Source organism: Paralichthys olivaceus, chromosome 23 (assembly GCF_024713975.1).
Source record: "Paralichthys olivaceus isolate ysfri-2021 chromosome 23, ASM2471397v2, whole genome shotgun sequence".
NCBI classification, from domain to species: Eukaryota; Metazoa; Chordata; class Actinopteri; order Pleuronectiformes; family Paralichthyidae; genus Paralichthys; species Paralichthys olivaceus.
Window position 1 is genome coordinate 4,684,011 of NC_091115.1, and position 27,980 is coordinate 4,711,990.

At 46.0% G+C, this 27,980-nt stretch overlaps 1 protein-coding gene and 1 long non-coding RNA gene across 12 annotated transcripts; one reads left to right on the forward strand and one right to left on the reverse strand.

Annotated features, from left to right (window-relative positions):
• On the reverse strand, positions 1–27,294 carry kmt2e (lysine (K)-specific methyltransferase 2E). Of its 11 annotated transcripts, none has more exons than XM_069520388.1 (25): positions 26,957–27,294; positions 18,136–18,320; positions 14,377–14,488; positions 13,626–13,855; positions 13,282–13,421; positions 12,561–12,742; positions 12,432–12,470; positions 12,136–12,336; positions 11,824–11,954; positions 11,522–11,639; positions 11,255–11,364; positions 10,911–11,163; positions 9,898–9,996; positions 7,739–7,810; positions 6,935–7,120; positions 6,364–6,690; positions 5,839–6,138; positions 5,470–5,620; positions 4,988–5,214; positions 4,850–4,906; positions 3,971–4,516; positions 3,429–3,706; positions 3,247–3,326; positions 3,068–3,147; positions 1–2,261 (listed from the first exon to the last, which is right to left on the reverse strand). In XM_069520388.1, the coding sequence occupies exons 2-25, from the start codon at positions 18,204–18,206 to the stop codon at positions 1,215–1,217; spliced, it is 5,037 nt and encodes a 1,678-aa protein (XP_069376489.1). In that variant the 5' UTR covers positions 18,207–18,320; positions 26,957–27,294; the 3' UTR covers positions 1–1,214. The 11 variants fall into 11 exon arrangements, with proteins under 11 accessions (XP_069376489.1, XP_069376488.1, XP_069376493.1 ...); XM_069520387.1 differs by having other exon boundaries at positions 14,377–14,491; XM_069520392.1 differs by lacking the exon at positions 7,739–7,810.
• LOC138406834 (uncharacterized) lies at positions 25,926–27,974 on the forward strand. Its single transcript, XR_011240237.1, has 2 exons — positions 25,926–26,062; positions 27,747–27,974. It is a non-coding gene; the product is annotated as an uncharacterized lncRNA (long non-coding RNA).
• The last annotated feature ends 6 nt before the right edge of the window (positions 27,975–27,980 follow it).

A 27,980-nucleotide genomic window follows, 5' to 3' on the forward strand; every position in this document is an offset into this window, starting at 1 on the left:
TGGTATAAAACTGTCATTACAGTGATTTATTATAATGAACCATGAAAATAGCCAACCAGTGCAGTGTCTGTGAGTCTCTCCCCTCCACACAAACATACACTCACACACAAATAATAAAAAAAAAGGACAAAGTCGAAGAGTCTGGAGAGGGAAGAAAAATAAAATAAAAATAATGCTACAGTCACAGAAACATTCAGCTTTGCCAAGAAGAGCGTTCATATTTACAACGATAATTCAAAATGGGATGGGAGCGAATTGTACAAGCATAGAAAAGAAAAGAAGCAAATATTTACAACCTGTCCCTGGTGAAAGCTGGAGTAACCACCTATACATTAAATTACACTTTCTACAAATAACCGTTGATATTCAAAAATAAACCGCTAACGTCCTACCTGTGGGCGAGACCACTCTGCCTACTTCAGAAGACTAAGAGCACTCGTTACACGAAACCACACACACACACACACACACACACACCTCCTCAAAAGCAGCCACACACACAGACGCACACACAGACACACACACACAGACAGACACACACACACACACACGAGTGCAGCCTCCCGGGGCCGTGAGGCAGGCTCCCAGAAATGGGTGTTTTCTGAATCTGCAGCGGTGAACAGATATTTGTTGTTAGACAGAGGAATAAAAAAAATAATTGTGTTTTTTTTTCTCTATACAAAAAGCTTTCTTGTTGCTATAATGAGCCACTAGATTAAAACAAATAAATGGTGTAGAGAGCCGACGAGACGAGAGAGAAGAGGAAGTAAAAGGAATAACTGACAAAAGAAGGAAGGGGGGTGGGGGGTTTTACAGGCTGGAATGTCAATTGATTAACAAAGTGCGGGGCCTTACAACGGGAGTCCGAACAAGACACAGAACAGAGAACGTTCCTCTCCGTCGCAGGAAGGATATACAAAACAAAGGAGGCCAGAGAGTGAGGGATATGAGCACCGGGGGTAGACGGGGGATCGTCCATCTTTATTTTTTACAGTCTGTCTTGAAGATTATTTCACTGTCCTTTTTTCTAAAATTTTCTGTCCTTGTTTTATTTTAAAAAGTACCCTTTTATCCCACAATCAGCTGTTTTTCCACTGGCCATGTGTTCAGGTACATAGAAAACATATTTACAGCTTATGGTACACGCCCCTCTCAGGCTGAGTTCTCAGGGGCTGCCGAGTGGGGAGGTGGGGGTCCGACAGCAGAGAGGGCGGTCAGTGCCACCCTGTGCTAAGGTACCCCGAGCTGTGAAAGGGGGTCGAGGACGCAGGAGCTCCACGAGTCCCAGAAGGCATCTGGGAGGCTGCGGCCTGGGCCTGGCCTTGTTGAGTCTGTTGGGGGGGAGGAGGGGGAGGTGGAGGCAGTCCGCTCTGCTGAAGGGGTGGGGGGTACGTCGATTGGGGCACTGAAGGATTGGCTACGGTCCCTGGATGCATCAGTGCCGGCTGAAACCCCCCTAAGTTCTGAAAGTGGTGGGGCTGCATCTGGGGGTTGGTTGATGGGGCCGGGGGAGGAGGCGGGGGCGGCGGAGGAGGCGTGAGTGACAACAAGGGGCCGCCTGCAAGAGGCTGCTGCTGCGGCTGTTGGGACGTCTGAACCTGAGGGGGAGGAGGCGGAGGGGGAGCAGTGGTCAGCAGGAGCTGGTGCTGCTGGATGGGAGGAGGCTGCAGGTTAACGTGCAGCAGAGTGGGGCCGCTCATCGGGTGTGGAGGTGGAGGAGGCGGTGGAGGAGGCGCGGCTGAGCTCTGATAGTGCACACTGTGGGGAATAGTCTGCATCAAGGGCTGAGAGCCGGGAGGGTAAGGCGGGGTGACGGAAGGTTTGAACCCAGGGAAGGGTCCAGCGGGCGAGGGGCTCTGGCTGGGAAAATACGCCGTGGAGACTGGAGGCGCTGGTGGAGGAGGGGGAGGTGGTGGAGGAGCACTCTGTGCGTTATACTGGGGAAAAGGAGCAGGGCCAGTCTGAGCCTGGGGCTGTGGCTGGTTTTGAGGCTGCGTGGAGAACAGCGCCCTCTGGCTGCGGTAGGGCGAGCCCTGAGAAGGAGGCTTGGGGGAGTGGAGGAGTGAGGATCCAGGGAAGTGGACCGGAGAGGAGGGCAAGGGGGTTTGATGCAGCTTTGTGGGGGTCAGAGGAGCCGGCTTAGGTCCTGTGGGTTTGCTTGGTGGCTGCGTCGTCAGATTTGGCGTCCGAGGTTGAGCGTCTGCCTCGTCCTCCTTCACTGAACGACTTGGAGTCTGGGAGACAGCACCAGGAGAGCAGGGCTGAGAGGAGAGAGGCAAAATCAGACACCTGATGAGAACTCGCTGAGATGAATCAGATCAGCATCATTTTTAATTGATCATTATTTGTAAAGCAATTTTAGGCATAAGAGAACATCTTAAAAGTTCACGTTGCAGTTGATTAAACCTCACCTCACCCTCCACTTCCAAACATGAAGAAGAACCTGTGGTAGACTAAGTTGTCATAAAAACTCAAAAGGTGTTTTAATTTGTCCAGTCTGGGCTACGATAAAAACATGGCGGCCTCCGTAGAGAGGACCTGCTCCTGATGTAAATATAAAGTATTTAAATATAAAGGTCCATTCTATGGTAAAGAAAACAACAATTGTACAATTTAGATAAAACACTTGTAAACAGGATTATTTTATATTCAGTTTCACCTAAATCTCAAACACTGGACCTTTAGCATTGAGACAATTCTAGACTAATACCCACAGAAAACCAATATTTCAACTTATCATTAGGGTTGAAGCAATTAGTTGATGAATAGAAACTTGTAACAACTTTGATCACTGACAATGTTTTTACATAAAACAAATAAATCACTAATTCCAGCCTTTTAAATGTGGTTATTTAGATTTTTTTATTCGTCTCCTATGGCAATACATTTTAAATCTTTAGATTTTTGGAAACAATGGATTAAAGATTTTGACATTTAAAACAAAAATAGAATAAATTGCAGCTCTACATGCAAAAGAAATATTACAAACTTAATAATTGACTTTAAAAATATGTAAACAATGGCTTTGATCTCTATAATCACAAGTCACAGTCTCATGTTGACTCACTCCATGGGTCGGGGTCTTTTGAAGACCTGGCGATGGACAGTCTCTGAGGGCAGGCGTGTCACCACCCTCTGTCTCACCATCTAGAAGAGGAGTAAAGAATTAAAAAAACAGTAAGAATGACTGACAGGTGACAGTAAGTCTTCATACAGATGAGTCAGGATCAGTATCTTTATTCTCACCTGTGTCTTTATCTTTGCTGAGCAGCAGAGCTCGGTGGTAGCTCCGCTCTCGGGCCTGCTCCACAGAAGTCGACGACGTCCTGCAGAAAAACAGAAGGACCATTACAATCACATATAAAATGATTACGATAACAACTTGGTAATATATCGGGTCGTTTAAGTTTATTTTTGAGAGCACATACCACTGTCCTTCTCCGCCTTCCTTCTCTCCTTTCTCTGCAGCAGTCTCTGCCTCCTCATTAGTTTGAGGCTCTTTTACCGTGACCGTGGTGGCGTTGGAGGTGGCGTTGCAGAGTATTGTGGGAGCAGGGGGAGGAGGAGGCTCACTGGCAGTCTCGAGAGCGACAGGAAAGGCGTCCATGCTCATGGGCGGCACGGTGGAAACGGGAGAGCTGCACTCAGTCTTAGAGCCGCTGCGGCGAGCTTCTCGTTGACGCTTTCTGTATTCGAGCAGGGAAACCTGGGAAGAGGCAGAACCTCAGTGTCATTTATAAACAGGGAAGTCTTACATCAAACCACAAGAGGGCAGCATTTGGACAATCACTGACGTAATAGATTCTGTGATCATCCCCTGATCCACGAGTGAATGTGGTACAGAGAAAAAGCCCAAACAATGATCCTCTCTACATTTCCCAATGCCAAGAATTACAATTTATTTTATTACACAGTACAATGAAAGCTGCTGGAATAGCTTAGAAATAACAGAGGGCTTCTGCAAATGTACCTTTTTCTTCTGTGGAGGGTTCTGTGCCGATCCTCCTGCCTCGCCGCTGCCGTCCCCGTTCAGTGAGCGAGGGAATCCGAGTGAGCTTCCCTCTTCAGAGCAGGGGTAAAAGAGCTGCCCCTGGCCTTCACTGAAGGGGGCTTGAGAGCTGACCAATGACCCGGTCCCTGCTGTGGACACTGCTGCAGTCCCAGCTGCAGCCTCAGGCCTGAAAGGAGCTGCCAGAGGCTCCAGGGTGTGTGAAGGGGTGAGGTCCCTTAAGTTTGAGTTGACTGGGGAGAAGTTCAGGCCAGCTGCTCCAGTCGGGCCTCTCTCTGGGCTTTTTATCCAGCCGGGAAAAGAGGAAGCACAAGTTTCTGCGGAAGAGGAAGCCTCGCTATTGCCTTCTACAACTCCACCATCAGTCCGGTCCTCCCCGCAGTCCACAGACTCTGTCGCTGGGGGCTGTGGACTCTCTGGAACTGACATCTTGGCCTCTGTGGGTAGTCCATCTGAGCTGGGAGCCCTGATGCAAGGAGAGGAGACCAACGAAGGCGGGCGATCAGCCTGGGAAAGAAGAGAGGGATCAATATCTGTCTTAATGAAGAAATTGAATATGAAATCCTATAATGTCAAACAAAAAGATGAGCAGTCACTCTGCCTTCTTAGTAATAGTCAAGCCATATGATGACAGAAATATATCCTGCTTCTGAATTTTTAATCTTCTAATTAAATACCTTTGTTAGACCTTTGATTTTTAAACTTTAAATATGTAATGAGGCAGCACACAAATCTGTCTTGATGAACTGAAAATGAGACTAATCCAGTTGTTGGCAGGATGTCTGATAATCACTGAACACTGATCCTTGAGAACGGTATTTGCTGCTGTGTAAAATTCACCTCTTGCACACTGGGTTTCCGGCTGACCTCTGGTGAGCTCTCCACAGAAGATTCACTCTGCGAAAGCAAAAGCACTTGAAATCATTCCGGTTCTTCTCGCATATAAACACAGAAGCCAACTTCGTGCATCAGCCTTACCTCCTGAGGGGCAGTAAGTGTCTGTGTTGGGGTGCTGGGCAGGGGCTCTGTATTGGGCTCCTCTATCCGCGGGCGTGGAGGGGTAGCGAGTAAGACGGGCGTCGCAGGTGTCTCCAGTTGGTCGGCCCTGGTGGGCGTGGCACATGGGGAGCCGTAGGGTGTTGAACTCTCGGACATACAGGCATCTAACGGACTCAACCGCCGCTTTTTCAAAGGTGTGGGCAACTCTGAAAGAAGCCAAGTGGTGTGTTCATGAGTTTTTATCCAAGTGCTTTTTGAATACTAAGTAAGACTTATTCTACATCAGTTGCTTTTATGACAAGTGGGCACATGTTAGAAATGACTATGTCATGATATATTATGATTTTATCTTAAGTTCTTTGCATATCTAAATTTGATTGAACTCATGCTACAGTCTGGTTGGACAGGGATAATGTTGTTAAAGACTGAGCACTGGATACCCAGTTTTCACAAAGACTGACCTGGTAGCGAGCAAATGCCGTTGAAAGGTAGAGGGCTGTCCGAGTCTCCATTAATGGAGGGGCTGAGAGGTCCCTCACTGGGCATGACGAGGCTCGGTCGTCTGGCTGGGCTGGGGGAGCCTTCCTCCTCCAGAGCCTGCTTCAACCATCGCTGTGAAAAAGAGAAGAGTAAGTGAAACTAGTAAAACAGCAGCTTAAAACGAGTCCCTCTTTTCTCTTTTTTAACTGGTCACACTTCATTCTGACCCTTTACAGGCGACCAAATTAGTTTTGCACACTGCAAAATGTTTAGTAATAAAGACAATATGTAACAAAAACCATGGATAACAGAAAGCCAAACAGGAATATTTTTGTAGCAAGACTCTGCACCTTCTTGCAGGGGCCTGTGGTTGGCGGAGTTTCTGGCAGTTCTCTGGACCGCCGTCTCCCTGTGGGGACTCCGGGAGTGGTGGGGCTGCGATTCGCCAGGAATGGGGACGAGAAACGAACGTAGTGTTTGGGCGTGCTGTAGATCTGCGGCGAGCAGGCCATGCCTGGAAGGGCGTTCAGCTGTGTGGCGAGTACTTCTGGGTCACTGCTTATTCTCAGTGGTCTCTCTGGGGCCGGCTCAGGGGTTCGCACTGCACCACGGTCCTGCTGCTTCTCTCCCACCCATTCGCTGACAAAGTGCTGTTGAAAAGTTAGAGAAAATTAAGCTAATTAACTGACAATTTATTGAATTAAATGTTTGATATATTGTGTATTTAAAAAAGTAAATTATCCATCATCCTTTTTCTGTTTACAAGTAGCTCAATTTATAATCAAAGTTGTAAGCCCATGAAATAAGTCCAAAACAAATAGAGTAGCTCAGTAATGTAGGCTGTTGCCCGTACAGAAATAAAAATAGAAATGTACCTTTTTAGTTTTGAAGTTCTTGCTCCCAGTGCGGTTTCTGTCAGGTGCAGGTGAGCTGCTGTGCGGAGGGCTGGTGTCCTCTGCTTGGTAAGCGATGGTCTCAGGCTCCAGTGCAGTGGGGGTTTCTCCTTCAGGAGAGTCATTGGACAGGGGCTCAATAGACTCAGTCGGAGAGCCAGGGGCCAAGTCAGAACAGGTGCTGATGGTGCGAGCTCGTCGGCGCTGCTGACCGATGTGCGTGCGGTTTCTTGAGAAACTCTTCCTGTTTCTCGAGGCTTTGACCTTTGCCTGCTTTAGTCCTGGCTCCTCTTTCACCTCCAGAAGTGGCTGTGTTAAAGACAGTTAAGTATTTAGATGTTTTTGTTGATCTGGACAGTTTTGCAGCATTTTTTAAATATGCGATTTAAAAGAATCTATTTATGGGAAAACATTGTTTGGCCAAGGTTAGTAGAACAAAAGCTACTTTGAAAACAAGGTTTGGCTTCTGTGTGTGATTGCTCAAGTATTTATATCACCCAACATTCAAAAGAAACAGCAAACTACAAGGTTTTTGGTCTCTCTCTGTTCTCACCTGCATGACAGTTGGGGAATCTGCTGTCTCAGGAGTGACCGGAGGCTCTTCCTTGATGTCACTGCGGCCTCCGACCTCTGACTTGACACTGCCGATTCGCTCCAGGGCCTGCTCCCTGCGTTTCTCCCTCTTCTCCATACGGGCGAAGGCTTGCAGAATGGCCTCCATCTTCCTCTCTTCTCGTGTCTGGAGAGGGTTAGTTGTGGGGGTTGGGGTAAAAGGGGGTGAGGGAGAGGAAGAGGAGCATAAGCATTAGTCCATTAAATATTACCTCACCCACAGAGCCCCAGAGGGAGAAATACATCGGGTTAATGTGTGCTGCGCAGAAATAGCCTTTCTAGCTGAGTGCCAAGTGCAGAGACAAGTGAAGAAAGTGACCCCTTCTCTTTCACAATACGAGAAACAAAAGGGAGAGGCCGGACAGAAGCGACAGGAGAATGTTGTGAGGTTGCGTCAAAAAGTAACTGGGACGACCAGTGATTTGAAATGTAGCCTGCCTTATGTGTTCCTGTTTGCATATTTGTACCACAAAATAATTCCCAGCTCTGTTTATGGAAACCATGGCTACCTCCACCAAAATCAAAAGAGCGCCACCTTTGGTCAGAACACCCCCTTGGAAAATATATTCATACCACTTAACATAAAGAGGCAACACCAGAATTTCTGCATAGGTCAGGATGAAGATTGGCATCTGTAAAGACGCGACAGTTGTTGTGTTTGTCAGTCAGTCACCTCTTAGAGTTTGGGGGTGGGGAGGCTGGTAAATGGGTGGAGTGGGTTTGGCTATGTACGGGTCAAGTTTACCTCCTTGTGTTTCAGTCCCTTCCAGCTGGAAGCCGCCCCGACAGGGAGATGGGACTGCTCCGCTGGGCTGGCCTGAATGTTCAATAAAGAGACAGCCCAGTTTAGAAGAGACATGTCCCCCCTAAACAAGGCTTCACAAACACTGGACAGATGTGGACTCTACCTCTTGGTGGTGTGTCAGATACTGTGGGTGTTAGGCAAGGTGGTCTTTGTAATATCCTACTATACAGGAAACTGCCAATTAGAGAATTACTTCAGGAATGTACTGATGAGACAACTGTCAAATATTCAGGTAACTTTCGTCTGTAATCTTCTCTTGGTTAGTGGCATATTATACAGCTGATGTTTTTAAACCTCACACCTTGCAATCCACTTTATACCAATTAGTCCTGATGCAACATGTGCGCGTATATACTTTTAAGACTGTGTGCAACATTTGCATACTTATGTGTTTCTCCCTAAAGAGCTGGATGAGACGTGTGTGAGATTTGTATGTGATTATGTTAAAAATGATTGTGATTTGCTGAAATACTAGTGAGAAAGGCAAAATGCATCATGGGAAATGTATGGTTTTTCAGAACCTGTATTAATATTCACACATTTTGGGAAAAAGACAATGATTTACAATGACAGCCAATTGCATAACCTATCAGATTTCTTAGCCGGCGCCTTAGGGCCTTAATGGGTTCAGGACTTCTGTCCTTACAGTAACATCTGAGCATTTGTGTTTCAATACAAGCTTGTGGAAGCTTCTTTAAACTGCACAATTTTAGGCTGAGAGTAAAGCTGACAGTCTAAAGAGAAACATGGTCATCAATCCAAAACTGTTGTCCTACATTGCAATGTTAAACATTCAGACACAAATAGAAACAAAACGAAAACTATGGAGGTTTGTAGCCAAAGTTTTTTTTAGGTCTATATTTAATGTTGTGCTACAAGAAAATATCAGTTTTAACTTCATTGTCCTCAAGGGGGAATATGTCTTGCAGCCAGGTAAAAGCACTGAACTCACAGTCAACAGCCAAACGTTCAGTATGCAGAGCATTACACAAACAGCCTTTTAAACTGATAGGCACGTCTGTTTAAGTAGGTAGGATATCATGCCAGCACACACTGATGTTATCTCCCTCGCACCTTGTCACAGCATGGATTTAGAACACCCACATGCATCTACTATGCTTGTGATCGTCAGTGTGTGAATGCATGTTTCTTTGCTGTAGTGGCGGTGCGCTCTCTCTCTCTCTCTCTTTCCTGGTCCACATTCCATAGAAGGCAGACTATTGGATCTCCCAAAGTCAATGTGGCCCTGGCAACAAAGCTCTACCCTCTGCAGCCCCTCCTCTCTATTTCTCTCTCATCCCCTCTCTTCAACTATCCATCCCTATCTGGCCATTAGCAGAACTGTACGTTGGCCAGAGATGAGTCAGCAATTTACACTTTCGGTCCTCCGTGTGAAATGGAGCTGACTGCAGGGTAATTTCCAGAGACTGTGTGTGTGTGTGTGTGTGTGTGTGTGTGTGTGTGTGTGTGTGTGTGTGTGTGTGTGTGTGTGTGTGTGTGTGTGTGTGTGTGTGTGTGTGTCAATATAGTGTACCATGCTTGCCCTGTGGGTGTTTGATCCCATTGCTCAGGGGCATGAGGCTTTGGCAGGGAAATAGAGAATTGCTAAACCGGTAACAGGGCGTTTCAACTTAGTTGACAGTTATATTCAAATCAAAACACACACTCTGAGTTAACAACGCTTTTGTTCCCACTGACAGGAGTTGGTGTTGTGTGTGTGTGGCACTGGGGTCCTGAATAATATTTTAACATTGTGCCCAAAAAATATGAAAATGAGGAAAATAAAACTGATGACACACGAGCACAAAGCCTTATCACTCTGAGGGGAAAGAAGAGCAAGGTCAGAAATAAATGAGGGAGAAAAAAATTGTAAAACAGCAACAGTGGCAATGGTGAGAGTGCTAGCAGCAAATGAATGATGAAGAGGAGAGTAGGTTTAAGGATGAGAGGTAGAAGACAGCTGCTCCTATCCAAGCCACAGCCCCCCTTGGTCCATGCCCAGAGCAACAGGGGGCATTTAAATTTTTGCTCTTTCTGCTGGTTGGCTTCATGGCGGAAAAAACAAAACAAAGCTGTAGCCCCTAGCTTGGATCACTTACCATCTTCCTCCTCCTCTCTGCAATCTGCTCCTCTGATTCCATCTCTACTTCATTGCTAACGGAAGTTTTGTCTTCAAGATCCTCATATAACTCAGGATCCTGTAAGAGGAGGGAAGAGTGGGGTATGGTGCTTTATCATGGTCACTGATCATTCAGTCTGGCTACAGACTAAAGGGAGACAGGTAAGAGTGGAGGATAGGGGAGGTGAGGTAAAGAGAGAGGGGCAGGGGGGAAGTAATCTGTAAAGATACAAGGGGGGTGTAACTCTCTGGTGTTTTTACTCTAGTTGTCATCCTGTGCACAAAACACACCTGATTAAATCACAACCCTCTTCCTGAATGAACTGAGCAGCTGACATATTGAGCCCTGTCGTCAAATCGATGCTTTTTAGGTAATTAACATCCTGTGCTCTGACATCTCATCTCCTCTTTCTTTAAGCTGTGACACAACTCTGCAAAAAGTCTAAACCATCATACAACTTAAGCTATGTGACGATTGGCTGACGTTAAATAGTCAAACACCAAACATCCAAAGAACGTAGACAAAAACTGTTGAATGAACTCTGTGTCGCTAATGTTAAAACTACGGTTCTGGAACAAATTCTGTTGCAGTTAACATAAGTCCATGAACGCCTCTTAGACTGTCTTATATGTGTACACCTGCACAAAAGAAAAATACACTGCAAAAGATCTCTACCGCAAGTGGCACCACAAGTATCGTGTGCAGTAAAATCTGAACTGTGTCCTCAGAATCATATATTGGGAAAGTGAAATGCATAAAAAGGGGTAATGGGAAAAACAGGGAATTAAAGAGGATGTATAGTAACAAAGAGTGACTAACAATGGAAAACACATGCACAGAACATTTTACACAGATCAAACAAAATTGCATGCATGGAGAACAAGGTTGAATGTTTTTTAACAAAATGTCAATGTAACACATGAGCAATCAAGTGTTAAAGAAGTGTGTGATCTGGTGCATTTAGTGCAATGATCATAACGGTGGGATCTTACCTGGTTGTTTGAGATGGAGAGGCGGAGAGGAGAAAGTTTTCTCTGTTTGCCGTCACCTAAACTCTTGCTCTTCCCCTCGCCGTCCAAACCCATGTTCTGGTTCTGGCCCAGGTCGTCCCGCACCGCCTCCTTGTCCTTGCGACTCCCTCGGCGGCGACCTCCAGAACCCAAGTTCTCCGTGGGCTCCAGGTTGTGCTTGAGCACTGGGCATTCCTGGTTCCCCCTCACACAGGCACAGTCCACCTTGTATTTACTGCAAAAATGAAGACAAAGCAAAAAATGAAGATAGAAGGAAAATTGACGTGTCTCACTGCTGTGATCCCACTTAATTCCGGATAACTCACCAGCTGCCATAGTCAAAATCAAAGCCAATGGTGATCTCTGTGCCCTTGGTGATAGGCCTCAAAGAGTAGATGTATAAATGCAGCATGCCGTCTTCGATGACGTGCCGCACCTGAAGGCGGATAAGCAACACATTAGTTAAAACAAAAGGATGATGGGCACAGGCAACACAGAATACGGTTAGAGTTAAATATTACAGCTGTGCTTAGCTTAATCAAACATATGGGGGAAATTTCAGGTATAATTAAATTTTCAGGATGTCCCCTCACCTCAGAATTGGGGGTACAGGAGCGACGGATGAAGCGCGCCTCGTTGCCGAAGCTGCGAGCGTCCACACACATCTCCAGTCCGTCAAATTTTGAATAAAATAACACAAATGGATACGGCCTAAAAGGGGAAACAACAACAATCAATGCATTAGTGTTCATAATTCACCAGTGTAAGTTTCTCCCTTTTCCCTTGCTGCTCATAGTGTTTGACCTGCATAAACTAAAATGGAGCAGCATTCAATTTAAATTCATGAGAGACATTTCCTCTGAGAAATATTCTGACAAGTGACCAGCATCCTGACCTCTTAAAGAAGTAACCATTGGCCTCAAATTGCTGTCGAAGCATAAACTTTCCCCTGTACTCAATGATGAGGGAGTCTGGGGCCAGGTCTCGCACCGCCTTGAGGATCTTCTTGTTTTTCTGAACTTGACTCTGGAAGGGAGAAAAACAGACGTGAACACTCTGGTTAGGCCATAAAAGTAAATGGCGCTAAAATCCAAAGAGAAAGTTAGCTTTATAGACAGGCGGAATAGTAGAGGTTGAATGGTGGGTGTGTTGCAACGTAATTGTATAGTTAATACTTTATAGAGTGCAGACTATATGTGAGGTATACCTCCACAGGTGGTTTGAAAGAGGCTGGATGCGTGTTGTACGCCAGGCTCTTGCCGTCGCCTTGCTCTTTAACACGCAACAGGACCTGGACGTCCTCACTGTACTGATTGCTGCTGGCCTCCTCGTAACGCTCCATCCACGTCTTGATCTTGTTCTCCCACAGAGACGGGTGTTCTGTCGGCTCCTGCTCTGGAGCGGCACCCTGAAAGTAACAGCAGCAGTTGTTGGTTGTTGTTGATGTTTAGACACAAGAGAGGACATACAGACAGTGGTGATGTGTTGCTTGCAAGAGTTTACCTTTACTCTGGAGGACTTTCTGGAACCTTCTCGGAAGGCCTGAGAGAATAACGAAAGTAAAATGTTTACGTTATTTGAAATTCAAGCATATAATACACAAGATGCCTTATGTACTGATTCAAAGCGGACCTTCTTAGCTCGGGCTGAGGATGCTTGAGGCTCCTTATCGCCACTCTTTTTACGTTTTTTATCAACCTGTTTATGGCCAAGGCGCCCAGTCGTCAGGGTGATGGTGGTAGGTGTGTGTTGGAAGGTGGAGTACAGCTCTAACGGCACCTCATCTCCACTCTCTGTCGCACTGGTGTCCCCATCTGAATAAACACAGTCACACATCCGTGATAAGAAAAGAGAACTGAATTAAGAAACAAGGCTATAAAAACCTTCAGCTGCTAAGGCACAAAAAGAGTCAGCCAAATTACAACAATGGAAGATAAGCAATGTTACAGCACAGATTAGAAAGAGACTGTTTATAATCTGTCCAGCAGGTGTCACTGTGTCCCAGGATCAGGCGGTACAAAATATGGCCTGCAGGGGGAGGAGGCTGTACCCTGACACAGCCTACAACCTCATCTGTTCTCTAACAAGCTGGCCATTTACTGCAGCAAGGAAACCAGCAAAAGCAGAACTGAAAGATCCATAAAAAAACTCACAAGGAAACTTGTGACACATGGTGTATCTTCTACAGGGAAAAGGAGCTCTCAGAGTTTGATAATATTTGGCAGCATACATGCTTTCTGCAGTTTATCCAACTTAGCTTATGCAAATATAAAAAAAATTTTTCCAACAGGTAAACTAAACCACAAGCTTTTATTTACAGAGACTCTGGGCCTGTGTATGCCTCTATGCTTACCAGACAAACATTCTCGTTTCCTAGTCTGCAGCAGGATGGCCCTCTCCCTATCCAGGTGTCGTGGTTGGCAGCGTTCACACAGATAGGTCTCAGGAATGTTCTGCCTGTCGATGCCCATGCAGTCAATATGCTGCCAGGCACTGAAGGGGAAAAATTACAACAAGCAGGTTTTTAAAAAGTAATTGTTTGAGGCTGCTTCAATGTTAAAACCAAGGAAGGTCTCGGGAGAAACAGACGTCTGACTCATCAGCTAATCCAAATCATACAAAGCATCTGGTAAACAATGAACAACAGAGCAACATGATACAAGGCGTGTGACTGCTTGTACTATTCAAACTCCTTACCTGCACTTATCACAGCAGATCATGTAGCCGTCATCGTGGGTGAAGCCACAGATGCAGCGGGTGATGTCAGCCCCGTAGCTGCCATCCTCTGAGGTGCTGAGCGTGGTGCCCCTGGATGCTTCGTCCTGGCCCCCTGGAACAAACAACCCTCCCTCTCCTTGTCGGATCAACATGGAAGGAGGAGGGGAGGCCGGTGGTGTAGGTGGGGGCCGCGCCCCATAGTTATGGTCCTGATGGGAGGACGGAAGACATCAGGGTTATGTGGTGGAAGTAATAGACAGTTTAGCAAGGCGATAATACAAAAAGCATACACCCCAAATTGTGTAGCATGTTCCCGTTTCAGAGAATGGAATGAAGAGGTTATCAAAGTCTTAATTTATGTAGGAATATGAGAAGGGACTTTGACAGGACTGAAACTTATGATTATTTTCACTATAAAACTACAAAGAACTATAAAATGTTTGCGATGTTAGTTTAATCAACTACCTGTCTATTAATCTTTTGCAAAAATAGTTGCTAATTAATGAAGCTCTAACTTCCTATATCAGAAAGATATTGAGGACCTGCCCATTTCAGGTCAATAGGTCAGTTATTGTGGCCTATAAGGGAGCTCGTCATTGAACACTCAATGATTAACAGAAAGGGAGGGTTTATGGGATGAAACTTATTTGTAAGAGAGCGACAAGAAACTGTGTGTGTGTGTGTGTGTGCGCGCGCGTGCGTGCGTGCGTGCGTGCGTGTGTGTACTTACGGCATAAGGCAGGCCAATGTAACTGTGGGAATGGTGTGAACTGCTGCTGTAGATCTGGTGTGGGTAGCTGGACTTTTCCACTACCACAGGGCTGGCCTCCACCGATTCTGGTCTGCTGGGCAGTAACACAAACAGAGAACGCACTTTACTATATACTGAAAAACTTAAAATAACGTGGTTACACAGAGCACCTCATGCATCGTTCTCACCCAACAATGTGAGGAAGTGTGAGTGCTTGAAGAAGAGTTAGCAGGGAAAACGCTATTGCAATGACAGTCACATTGACAGAGGTCAGGGTCAGTAGAACTGCTATTGCAAAGCCAGTTAAACCATGGCCCCCCAACCCACAGGCTTCACGACCTGAGACAAATATCAGACATTTATATAAAGTTTAACCCCTGAACTCAATTCTACAAACCAGGTAATCAAAACGTGCTACCTCTTACAAAACAACAAACCCAGAATTCTTAAGCTCATTCATACAAAACCAGTAAATCCACTTTCCCTCAGATCACAGTGCACCCGGGGAGGGAGCCTGTTTGGCCGTTTGAGGCCAACCCACGTTTATTATTACATGATTGGTCTATTCTTCAGTTGCTGAGGGGGAGGCTCCAGAGGAAAGAGGGAAGTAGAACTGGTAAAACGGACGGCATGAGACAAGATAATCAGATGCAAACAAAAAAAAGTGAAAATGTAAGAGGCTGAACGTTACAAGACACGCAAGAAGCATTTGAGATAAAAATGCCAGCTATTAATCTGGAAGTCACATATCCACGTGTTAATGGTTAAATCATGTAAAAACATCTCTGCTTACAGAGTTGTGTTTAGAAAACTGCTTCGTGGCAAGAGACATACAAAAACCTTTATGATTTAGTTAATGTGTCAGCAGATGAACTTCTTTCCCTCCCTGCTCTTTTTATCTCTTAATACCCTATGGACATAAAACAAAAGAGCTGCACCTTAAACTCCATGAAACCAACTGCCGGCAGGTTTACATGAACGAGGCAAAAACATGGAGAAAAGCACACCAAGCAAACTTGACCTCTCAGGAAACACACAGCAAGATGAGTACAAAAGACTTGAAGAGTGTAGGAACAGGCCGTGCAGTATTTCTCACTATGTAACACTGTTCAGCTTTGCTTGTACTTTGACACATTCTAAAAACCCTATACAGAAACAAAGTTCAGTGAACTGTGCCATTAGGAGATATACTAACTAAGTAGTTGGAGCGAGTATTAATGGAATTAGTGAAATTTTTAATAAAATAGACATAACTCTCACCATCCCTCATCTAAACTCACCTTTTTAAAAAGTTAGTCCAAAGGTAAAGTGGTGACACGGCACCGCGTGAGCCTGTCTCTGCCCTTATGCTCCGGTTGCATGCCGTAAGAGCACTATGCAACACTTCCTGTGTGTATCGCTGCTCACTGTCAAAGTGAAAATGTAAGTGCATGCATGAGGTCTGGAGGCAGACCCAGGGGAAGGTGTGTGTGTGTGTGTGTGTGTGTGTGTGTGTGTGTGTGTGTGTGTGTGTGTGTGTGTGTGTGTGTGTGTGTGTGTGTGTGTGTGTGTGTGTGTGTTTTGTGCGTGTGTACACAACAGATTATGTGACACCTACATATTTTTTTTAAATGTTTAAGAATGAAGAAACAGTCAAAATTTAAAAATCCTACTTGAGAGAGTGCGGTGAGCTGACACATTCTACTTAATCATTAACCAGACTAAAGCTAACACTTAATAAAACCGAGGCGAGAGACTGGGTACATTCAGTGCCAGGATCACTCTTCTAGTTGGACCTACCAGTGAAACAGTGAGTGAGATAAAGGACTCACAGTGCAGAGCCAGTGACAGAGACAGGCAGCATATAAGTGAGCCAGCCTGTTCAGTGGGAAGTACGTAAGCATGTTTGAATGCATGTGTGCATAACTGGAGGGTTGGTATCATTCACATCACCACTCCTGTGAAGTGGAAGGAGGGGCTAGAGAGTCAGAGTACACATCAGTGGGAGGGTTGTAGATGTGCAGTCAGTCATGCTCATGTTCCAACCCCGGCACCTTTGGCCTGCGTCACAAATTAAAAAAAGATGAGGGAGAGAAAGACAGTGGAATAAGAAGTGTTTGGATCTTGAAGTTTAATTCAAGGTGGCAGCTCCCTAGGTGCTATTTATAGCTTATAAATGTCACGTATTTAACGAAGGAACAGATGTCATTTAAAATGCAAGCACCTGCTGTGAGAGGATGAAGAGGCAGAGTGGACAAGTGTGGAGAATGGAGAGATCAACAGCAGGAGAGAAAAGAGCAGCACTGAACAGCCAGAGGCAACGCCTTCACCCCCAAAGAGCTCTCGCTTGCTGCTATGGCAACTCTACGTGTTCTGTCAGCGTGTGCGCGCACGCTAGGCTCCGTGTGTCACCGTGGACACACACTACATTAGCCAACAGCTGGTCACGCTGCTGCAGACTTCAGGGGGATGTGGAAAGGACGTGACGCTGTTTCTCTGGTGAGTAGCCAGCCCCGCAGTTCCTAGACTTGGCTGGCGCACTCACAATACTCTAAAAACAATGCTAGCTGCGTGCGTATGTGCGTGTCCAGCTACGCTCTGTCCCTCTGGTCAGGAGGGGACCTGCGCAGCAGTAGGTGGAAGCCCCTTTCAAGCTTGTTATCTGCTTTTGAATAAATCTGCAGCAGGTGATCGGACACAGAGCGTGGACGGACAAAGAGTGAGTGAGAGAGTCAAGTCAGGGGCTTACTCCTACCCCCTGTGGCAACACAGCTCCGTGGAGAGGAGGAGAAGGAGGGGGAGGCAGGGGGATGCGGTGAGACTGTTTAAGACGCCGTATCTATGTGAGGGCCACCTGTCACTCAGGCCAGTGACCATGGAAACAAGCCCTGCGCAGTGCAGAGGGGAGGGAGGGGATTGAGGTGCAGATACCATGGCAACACAAGCTGTCAAGGCAACAGCTCTGATGAAGGCATAGGGGAGGGTTTTCCTTCTTTTAAAGAGACAGGAGCCCCTCCGTAAGTTGATGACGTGTATTATTCTTTAGTCATACGAGAACCTCTTGCTTCATTTATCTGACCAGAAAAAGCCACGGCAATGTCCTTGAAAAGACTATAGGAAACAGAGAGGAGGGGTAATAGGAGGCTTGTTGCCATGGTTCCATGCACCATTTCTACCTCGCTAAATGAACGCAGTGTACACATGTGCAAACATCAAGCTGGAGCAGGAGAGGATCAAGAAAAATCATGGGTGCTTCTGTATGCTCGGGCTCAAAGCCAGTTTTATTGTCATGGGCAGATGTAGTTAATAGCTGAACACTCAAAATGTCTTTGTGAGGAGCAATAGCTGAGTGCCAGTATAATCAATGAAAAGACAGAATTGTCCATTAGAGCAGACACTGGAGGGGCCTAGCAAATGGACTGCAAATTCCTTTCCCCATTACCGGTAACTGTGTAAATGTGGGAGAGGAGATCTATGCAAAAAGAGAGGATTGAATCAAGCCTCACAGAAAAGAAAATGATGACTGAGCTGCTTCTGTCATTACAGATGGCTTGTTGGGGCATATACAAAGGAGAGGAGGGACAAGGGAAATCATATAAGATCAAATAAGTGTCAAGTGAATGTGACTAACACCAAAGAAGGGTGAGAAATGGGAGCAGAAGTGGGGAGAGGGGTGAGGGATTTTAGAGCTTGGAGAAAGTGAAATTGACAAATATCGTATATAAGAATGAACAAGGAGTGTTTTTGGGGGTTACTCACTCTGAGCCCGCCGCCATGTCCAGGTATGAGGTGTCTGCTGTGTCCACCCCCACTGGGATGACTATGCTCATGACGTTCTCTGCTGATCAGTTCTTGTCCTACTGAGTCCAGAGAATGGGAGTCCAAAACACTGAGGCATGCCAGCCACAGCAGTCATTGCAGACATCTAAGTGCATCCACAAGGCCTGGACAATAGAGAGAGGGAACAAAGACATTTGATCAGTATTGTGTAGCAACATTATTCAAGTACAAATTAATGATCCCCTGACACGAGGGATGATGTGTCATTACTTTCATTCCAAGTATGAAGCATTTGCAAGAATGCGTCTAAGCACACCTGAAATTACAAATCATAGTGAACATGGGGTATTTCCAGAACACGTTAATTCATACTTTCATAGAGAACAGTTTTGGACAGGGACAAGTTAGAGAGGAATTCCCCCTCCGACAGAGCTGGTGTTAACTGATGAAAAGCGAGAGGATATGGGTTTGTGAGGTGAAACTGCTGCTGTGAACTGCGCTAAAGCAACCTCTACACACAGTCTGCCAGGAATGCAGAGGGCCGCACTGTAAGAAAGCTCCCGCCACTAAGGGGAGCAAGAGAACACAGAGCAGCCAGCCGCCATGAAAGGAGGCAGGAGAAACGCACACAGAACAAAACACAGAGGCCATTTTTCCCCCCTTCGACTGACTGCTCTGCTCCGAGCTCACACACGTACTCTCATCCTGGTTAAACGTGCACACAAACAAAATCTAACACTGCAACTGCACACCCACACATTCTCTCAACAGGAAAGTCATTGCCACTGTTAGCATCTCTAGCACAGCATAGGGAAGATCAAGTCTTTATCAATGATTGATTATATTAGGCATCAGGCATTGACTATGTCCTTTCGGTACTAGAGTAGGTGGTTTGATGGATTAATAAATTAAACACTGGGGATAGTAACGATAGGAATATTAAGCCATGTATTTGCGCCTGAATCCAGACGAGAGCATATGTCGGTGTGGCTGCCCCTGATACAGAGAGCTCTGTTGATAAGCGGGATTAGTGGGAGGGACAGATGCCGAGACAAAATAGGCTGGAGGTCACACCTCCGCCTGCTCATGCACACTGGGGCCAAACAAAAGCTCAGATCTTAGCTCGGGGTGTAGATGGGAGAGGGGTTACAAAGCAAGGATATGTCATGATTCGAGTAGGACCATACGTCACTCTTTTGGCCAGCAACAACAGTGCATCATGCCAAAACATCTCCGCATGCCTATGAGGTATTACCCCGACATGTAAAAGTCTCTTTCCAAGAAAACTGGATTTTATTACCAGATGTGACTGCACTGTTTCTGTCAGGGAAACTTCTCTCTTAGCAACAAAGGGTTTTTTTTCTTCTAAATAGCAACGGAACCATTCGATTAATTTCAATTACTAATTCACCCAAAATCACTGTGTGAGCCAGCAGAACTGGTGAGAGGCTCACAGACATGACAGCTGTCATCTCCAGGCCTAATTAATAGAAGGGAGAAGACCCCTGTGAGCCTGTGTGTCAGCCAAGGCTACTGGTGGGATCACTTTCCAGATTTTCATGCGGGTCTGTGAGCACTGATTGGTTTGATATCACAGACAGCGGCATTTCAAGATGGAAGCTGATTTTACCAGAACCTTCACTTTTAACAAGGACAGGAAAGTTTTCCTAAAAATGAAATTACAACCCCACCCATCCCTTTGTAGTATATGAGAGGCCAAGTGTACTTTAGCAAAATAGTATGTTTGTCCTCTCGTCCAAGAGGTTTGTCTCCACTTTAACCCCAGACCCAGTGAGGGAATCCTGATGTCACTACTATGGAATACTAAAGCTCACGTTCACACATACACCCCCCCCCTTAACTCACACACACAGCCAGATAACCCCAAGCCCTGTCCTCTCAAACATTCCTCTATAAGGAGCCTCTCGTGGTGCGCAAACACACTTGCTCTGCAGCGGGCCACAGACTGACAAAAGACGAGTGGAAGAAAGAAAAACAAGTACAGTGCAGCAGCATTCCTGACTAAATCTGAGCTGCGCTGTGACGGCCTCTGCCTGCTCCTCCTACTTCCTCTGGAAGAGCTGTCCATCACCCGGGAGAAATGCAGCCAAAGAAAAGAAAAAAAAAAACACATCACCCTCCTTCCTGTGCCCAGTCACCCCGCCCAGTCGGATTTCTCTCCCTCCTCTGTGCATTTCCTAAATAAACCTGAGACAGTAATGCAGAGCGGAGGGGAAGGGGAGTGTCGCAGACACTGTTCCTAATTACAAGGAGGCTGGGAAGACCATTTAAAGCCACCTTTGGCCAAATCCTCCGCTGTTATGGAAACACATGAGAGGAGCGAGGGGTGGAGAAAATGGGGAACATGCAGAGGGGAGGGTGAGTAGAAATAGGGAGATATGCAGCCAAAGTGGACGGTAGTAAAAATGAGCCACAGGATGGAAGTGGTTGCGGTTTTACGTTGCGCCTCTTCTCTCTACAACTGTTCACCTTTCGTGTGCTCTCTGAGGAGATTTCCGTGTGCTTTAGAAATCATCCACAGCCCCTCCATTTCAGAGGGCAGCAGGGTGGGGGAGGTGTACATGGGGTCTGCCTGACAGTGACGCTACACAGCCTGGGTGGACTCTGGGTGGCAGAGTGGAGCACATAGCGTAACCCAGTCTCTCCTTTCTCCTCCTTCCCTCCCTCAGTGAGGGGACACAGTCACGTCATTGTGTGGGGAATAACTATCCTTTTAAGACAGAACCGCACTGAAGTCAGTGAGGGAAAACCCATACCATCACACTCAAACCACATACAGACAACAGCTTTCCTCGCTCCTCAGTTTATTACCACCAATCTTTGTGTAACAGTGTTTTCATTCTTGTTTTCGCAGCCAGGTTCGGGAAGATTATGTTTCTCAATAAGGAGCAGGATAAAATGAGGGATTCCAACTGAATCCCACAGCTCCCCTGCCAAGCTGATGTGACTTCACATGTCCTCACTGCTGGGTGCAATGACTCAGCTCACAAACAAATGGATAAAACGAACTCACACAAGGAGAGTCATATACACAGGAAGCATGACCCAGATGGAATGTAGGCCTGGCCCTCGTTTTCACGGTGCCCACAGTGGGACACATTGCATCTGCCCTGTCCTTCATAAATCAGTGTGCCCATGGCTGCCAGCACTCCCTGTGCACCCAAGCACTGAAGGTGAAGTCTTACATCAATACAGCAGGGGATGTGGATGTTAGCGTCCACACGAGCAATATTTGAGGCCACATTAAGAGATGTGCTGTTGTGTGTGCAATAACCTCATTGGACTGTAAAGGCCAGCTGACTTAGAAGTGCTCATGTCCCTTAACTAGCAACTAGCACACAATAAAGGCTTAGGGCCAGCAGTGCAGGAGAAGAACAAAGATCTCTTCATGGTTACATGTTCAGTTCCATGTGGACGTGGGGCTGTCATTTAAAAGCGTGTCACAACATGCTTGGCATCTGCTACACCAGCTTGTTTTGCAATAGTTAGATGCAAGACAAATCAAAACAATGTCCTCTGTGCTCAGTTCAAACAACCAGGAAATTAGCAGGTTGAAGTCATTAGGATAAGGGTTTGGCAGCAAACCTGGGGCAGCCCCCCCGCAGTCTGAGTAATGTCTGTTCACGGAGAACCGTTGGGGTACAATCTCTCCATCTCCTACTCACTGCTGCTTACAGAGTACAACAACCGGACAATGTACGATCAAGGGTGAGTTCCTTTAAACATATTTACACCAAACAATCCAACTCACTTCATATGGCATCTTTATCTGTGTGTGTGTGTGTGTGTGTGTGTGTGTGTTTGTTAAAGTAGTTCTGATTTTTCCCCTGGATTTACCAGAGAATGACAAGCAGGGACATCTGCAGCTGGCAGCTAATTAAAGCATTTGGGGAATGCATTGTGCAGCTAAATAAAATGTGAGCTATGTGTGAGGAAAGAAAATTGTCAGAGGCTACTCAGCATCTACGGGGCAAAATACTAAGAGCCACTCAGGTCCCATTACAGCAGTGTTTGATGATCAATTTTACGCCTGTACTGCAGTGCCATTACATCACCATCATTAACAGCACATCTCTTTATTTGGCCTAGCCCGTCTTGTGCTGCTACCCACAAATGCAACTGTAACATAGGCACAGCAACAGGAAGACAGTAAGGAAGGTGCAGTCAGGCTTCAGGCTGCAGCCTCTGCAGCCCCAGCCCTAAAGCCACCTGTCAGGGAGGCAGCTTGCTAGTTTAAAGAGGGATCTGTTACGGCCCAGCTAGCAGCACAAAAACAGGTCACCTGAGCCTTGGCTTCTCGTCCCAGCTGGGATGCCATGTGACTGTGTTGGGCCCCAGAGCTGGCCAGCTTTGTCTCTGGGTCTCTCAGGATCTGGGTACCACACAAGGGTGAACGCTGGAGACCAGACCACAGCCTCACAGCTTAGCCCCCTTCCTCTGAGGTGAGATGTGTGTCTACAGAGACTCACACTTCACCTACACAGAGATGCTATTGTTTCAGGTGTGAGACTTTATTGTCTGGAGACGGGGCAAGAGCATGAACAACAAGGTGAGCTTTTCCAAGTGCAGGAGTGTCAGAGAGAAAGCTGATGAGTCTGTGACCTTCATCTGCCCTGTTACATGTTAATATGTTAATACACTAATAAACACCCTGTGCCTTTGCTTGACGTCTTTATTGTCTCTCTTTCTGTTGATATTTTGTCTCCGGCTTGTGACTTTGTGATCATATGTATCAGAGAGACTGTTTAGGTGTTAGGGTTGGAGGGAAGGTGTGTCATTTGAGACCGTGGAGTCTCCCAGCTGCCTAACAGAGTACGCCGTCCCTATGGCAGAGGGGGAGTGGCAGCTCACCTCCTGTCACCGTCTCTGTTAACACAGCAAGCAGACGCACACTTCGCTGCACAAGAGAACCAGGCACACATACAGCCAGTCAGGTAGTTAACACACTATACAGTGGAGGGGGGGGGGGTGAGTATCAGGTCTGAGGCCTCTGCTCCTTCACAAGAAAGAAAAAGATGACTGGGGATTTTGTGTATTATGTAGCAGAGACTCATTAAGTACAGTAGTGCCCTCTTACTCATCTAGCTGTACAGAAAATCCTCCTTAAAAGAGAAGACCCTTTGTCACTATTAAATGAACCATATCTACAGGCAGCTGAAACTCATTAAAAAGAACCTGGTCCTCAATGGGCAGAAGCTATACAAACTGTTCAGGTGCGTCGTGATGTATATGAGATGAATAATGATACAGAGACTCCAACCTGCCTGCCTACATCATGATGAGGAGTTTAGAGGTCTGTGTCCTGCTTTCCTCCTCCTACATGCTTTTGTGGCATATATGTATAATACATCTACTACCGGTCCACAGAGAAGTGGACAACAGCACAACATACTAACATGAGCACTACATAGCTGATTACAGTGGTTGATAGTTTGGATGATAATGCAAGCGTCTGAGGGAAACCTCAGCATACGCACCTATTGACTCATTGCCCTTCAGCGACTTGGAAAACGTCCGACTTTTCACTGAACCGACATTGAAATTATCAGTAGAAAACAAGAAAAAAATGTTCTTGGCAAATGGTAATAGGCATGAAAGGACATTTGAGCTCCACAAAGTGCCAAAGTTCATCCCATGGGGCTGATGTAGAGGAAAGAAACAACACAGAACATTGTGAAAGCTCATGAGCTTTAAACTCTACCCTTTCAACTACTGTTGATTTGGATCCTTTCCATTTTTAGTGTAGTTAAGTTTATTTTTAAGGATTCAGATTTCAGAACTGGCTCAACAAAACTGGTAAAATTGAGCCAGCATGGGGCACATTCCTTTCCTTAAGTGTTCACAAACGTTCATATTTTACACGTGTACTATATAGAGTCCAAAATATGAGGATCTGGAGAGATACAGGCAGTGTTTATTTTACTTTCACGTTCATACTGCAAGAGATTGATATATTACCTCAGACAAAAATATCAGAACCACAATATCTGTGTTATCAAAGGTTCATGGTAGTAAGTAAATATCCATCTACTTTACGTTTTTGAATGTGCTCAAATAAACTCACCTATCAAAGTAGGCTCTTGAATTCATATTCAAATGACTTTAATATGATAACTAACCTCTCTCACACACACACACACCCCTCCCCCCCAGTGTTTCAATAAAACACAAAGCATATTACATTTGAAAGGGATTAACAGAAAACAGTAAACAGGAATACTATAGCTTGGTAGTGGGGGACTAACTGCATAACAGTGTTAATGTAATAAAGATGATTCTGGGCAGGTGATGTGCGGCAGAGAGAGAAGCGAGTCTTAAATAGATTTATTTTGAGGGGTGTGTTAGTGTACCTTGATGAAAGTCTCTCATTGTTGTCAAAAATATACACCATCAAGCTTTTAAACGTATATTGCTCGTACTTATTGTATAATTTCTCTAAATAATAATCCGCATGTGCCAACATCACAACACGAAACACAAGCAAAAGCCGTGACGCACGTTACAGGGCTGCTGTGTTATTCGTTTTTTTTGGGAACAAACACAATCTATCCAATGCATCGAGGACTCCTGGTGAAAATCCAAAAGACGCACAGCTTTATTTCCACGACACGGTCCAAATTGTTTGATAGTATTGTTTTGTCAAACCTCAACTGAGATACAAAAAAAAAAAATAGCATGTGTTGTGTAGTTGCTCCCCGTTGAGTGTGTCGGCGCTGCAGTCAGTCCTGCCGATAGGGGTGTGGAGGGTACAACGTTGCTATTATGTTACCACACAACTCCCTGGTGCTGTCGCCATTTTCAAAGCGCTTTTCTCAGGACGGCGAGACAATCGTGTAACCAGGGGAGGCTCGCCACGGACAGAAAATCCCCAAGATTGCATTCAATCGCCTCTTTCATACACTCTGCCTTAAGTATCACCCTGTCGGTACAGTCTGTGTTGTTACCAGTGGGCTTCTTTTTTGTCAGTTCGTCGAAAGCATAGCCCGTGAGCTAATCGGCTAGCAATTATGGCCTGTCGAAATGTAGCAGGCGGTGATCGGAGCAGTGGAACGACCCGAAGCACGTAAAGTGTCTGTGGCGAAGGCAGCAACGATTCACACAGTGACACTCGGGATTTCTAGCCAGTGTGGGACGCGAATAAAAAGTTAAAAAAAAAAAAAAAAAGTTAACGCACAAAGCTAGCGGGAGCCGACGGAAGCTAGCGGTGTAGTGCGCAGTGGGTTAGAGTTAGCATGGCCAGCTAGCAGCGACGCGAAAGTGGATTAATACTTCGCTCGTCACAGACAGGAAAGAGCGACATCGTTGAGAGATAACTCCTTGGGGCAAACCAAAGCCGATTGCGCATTCCTACGGTAATATGTTTAAGGTCCGCTGGAAATCATTTGCGAACAATCAGCATGGCTGGTGGTTGCCGATCGAGATGGAGTTAGGAATAGTGTGACTGAGGCGAGATGCCCAAATGGAACATCCCCTCCCCCACGCTTGCAGCAATTGAACCCAATACACCCCGAATCTAAATTAAGTGATCGCGAAATGTACTTTATAAGTCCGATTACAACAAAACAGCAGCCACCATTTCCTCGCTCGACATTTGATCTATTCTCGGCTCATCTCGCTGTAGTTGCGATTCTATAAAAGCTCGGCAGCCTGTGAGATTACTGCGCAATGTACCCGGGCATTTAAGTTATTTCAACAGCTGACCTGTGCTTGGAGCAGATCTGGACATAGATTTAACACCATATGTCTGTGTACGTGCATGTAAAAGCTCATTGTTCCGGCTTTGAACAGCGGCATTGTATAGATTAAGCTGAACGGAAATAATGCCCCATGCTCTGGGGTGAGCAGGATGGGAGCCACCACGACGAATTCAAGTTTGCAACCAATGGTAAATTTACGTCGTTCAAACTGAGTGGCAATGTTTAAAACAGTGTATTCAAGTAACACACGGCTCCTGGAGGAGCAAGCGCACATTCCACAGCTGCAGCGACTGGCAGAGTAAAGAGTAATTGAAAATAAAGCGGGCAGCGTTGCATTAGAGGGGGAACATTATTTACGTTAAAACGGATGAAATCGTGCGCAACATTGCCCGCAGTGTCACTGTGTCACACCGAACACCGAGCGAGCGCCCCTCTGCCTCTATTTATAATCAGTCGACGCACGATTCCTGTTAATATGTCGTATTTTGAGGGCAAGTTCACTGCTGGTAATGTTAACTGTTGTTGACTGGCTCTGCTCTGGCGAAAATGTTCCACGTTATGGGACAGACGATCCAAATGCAGCGTTTTCGTTCCCGCTAATGTGTAATTGGCGTCACTGCTGCTTCAACCACGTTGTCAAATGGATCCCTGCTATCATAGAATAATTCGGACCCCGCACCTTTGTATGATGTGTCGCGTTTGGCCACACTATAGCGAGAAGTCAGAGCCCTGGTCGGTCTGTGTCAAGCTAATTTGAGCTAGTAGCATGCGCTAGCTAGCAAGTGGTGTCCTGACGTTATGCTCTCCAACTTGACACTTACATTAGAAACTTGCGTCATCTACTTAGCGGGTTTCATTTTTTTTATTGAAGTGAATACGAACCAAAGGGGACGTAACACCTGCAGACCCCGAAATAACGATATCGACCAGCTAGCTAGCAAGCGAGCTAAGCTCAGCTGATACTAGAACTACGTTAGCCAGCATCAGCATGATGCGCCTAGCCAGCTAACCAAAGCCAACGTTAGCCTTCCAGGTCGGATTTGTGCTCAACCCACAACAAACACTCAATGTGGTGTACTCACCGTTTTATGTCCACTCTGGAGGATCTCAGTAGCGAATAAGGGGAGCAGGGGAAGACCCGTCGCTTTCCACACAGCCTCCACAACCAAAACAATACTTCTGTCCACACACTGCGGATCCCTAGCAAAGCTTCAAAATGTTTGTATTTCTGCGTGTCCTCTAAAAAGTTCCTTCCCGTGAGAAATCCCTTGCCTCTTGTTCTACTCGGGGACCCGAACTCAGGCTAAAAATCACGTCGGAACCGTTAAAACTGAGCCTTAGTCAACGGCGACTTTTAGAAATTAGATCCCCTCAGACCAGTCTCTTTTCCCTTTGCAAAAATGGCGGCCCTGCCAGGACTGCTGAGACTCCGCCTCCCCCACGAGCCCCCCTCACTCCCTCCCCACCGCTCAACCCGGGCCCCGCCCCCTCATACTGCGGGGCTACACTCCCGGTTTCACAGGGGCGCCGCGGCCGCGCTCCAATGCGCGCTCACGGCGGCGATTCCTCAAGCCTCTGCTATTTCTGTCGGTGACGCTCTGGATCTAAACCCCCGCGAGACAATGAAGTATTATTATAGGAGAGAAACGGAGTTCAGCTTTATTTATTATCATACGTGACAATTATTCTTGATAGTCATAATACAGCTGATTTTTAATGTTATTGTCTCAGTGGTTTTCATTTATCAATAGTCTCCACTGTGTCCGTGCTATCTTCACGATCAGCTTATGAAAGTGAAGTCAGCTGTGGGGATGTTTTCATCAGGAGGTTGTTTTTAAACTAATTGTTGTTTCCTCTTCTGTTTCCTGTCAGACTGAAAGGAGGTGTGACTCAAGCTCAGCAGATGAATGCACATATTTTTCTTGTTTTTTACACTGTTTACATTTTTATTTCATTTATTTTTTTTGCATTCCTTACAATAAGGTATCATTATCCTTACACTTAAGTACTGCATGTTACTTATTACTCTTGCTGCTGTAATATTGCAAATTTCCCCATTGTGGGACTAATAAAGGATTATTTTATCTTATCTTATTCTCAGCACGG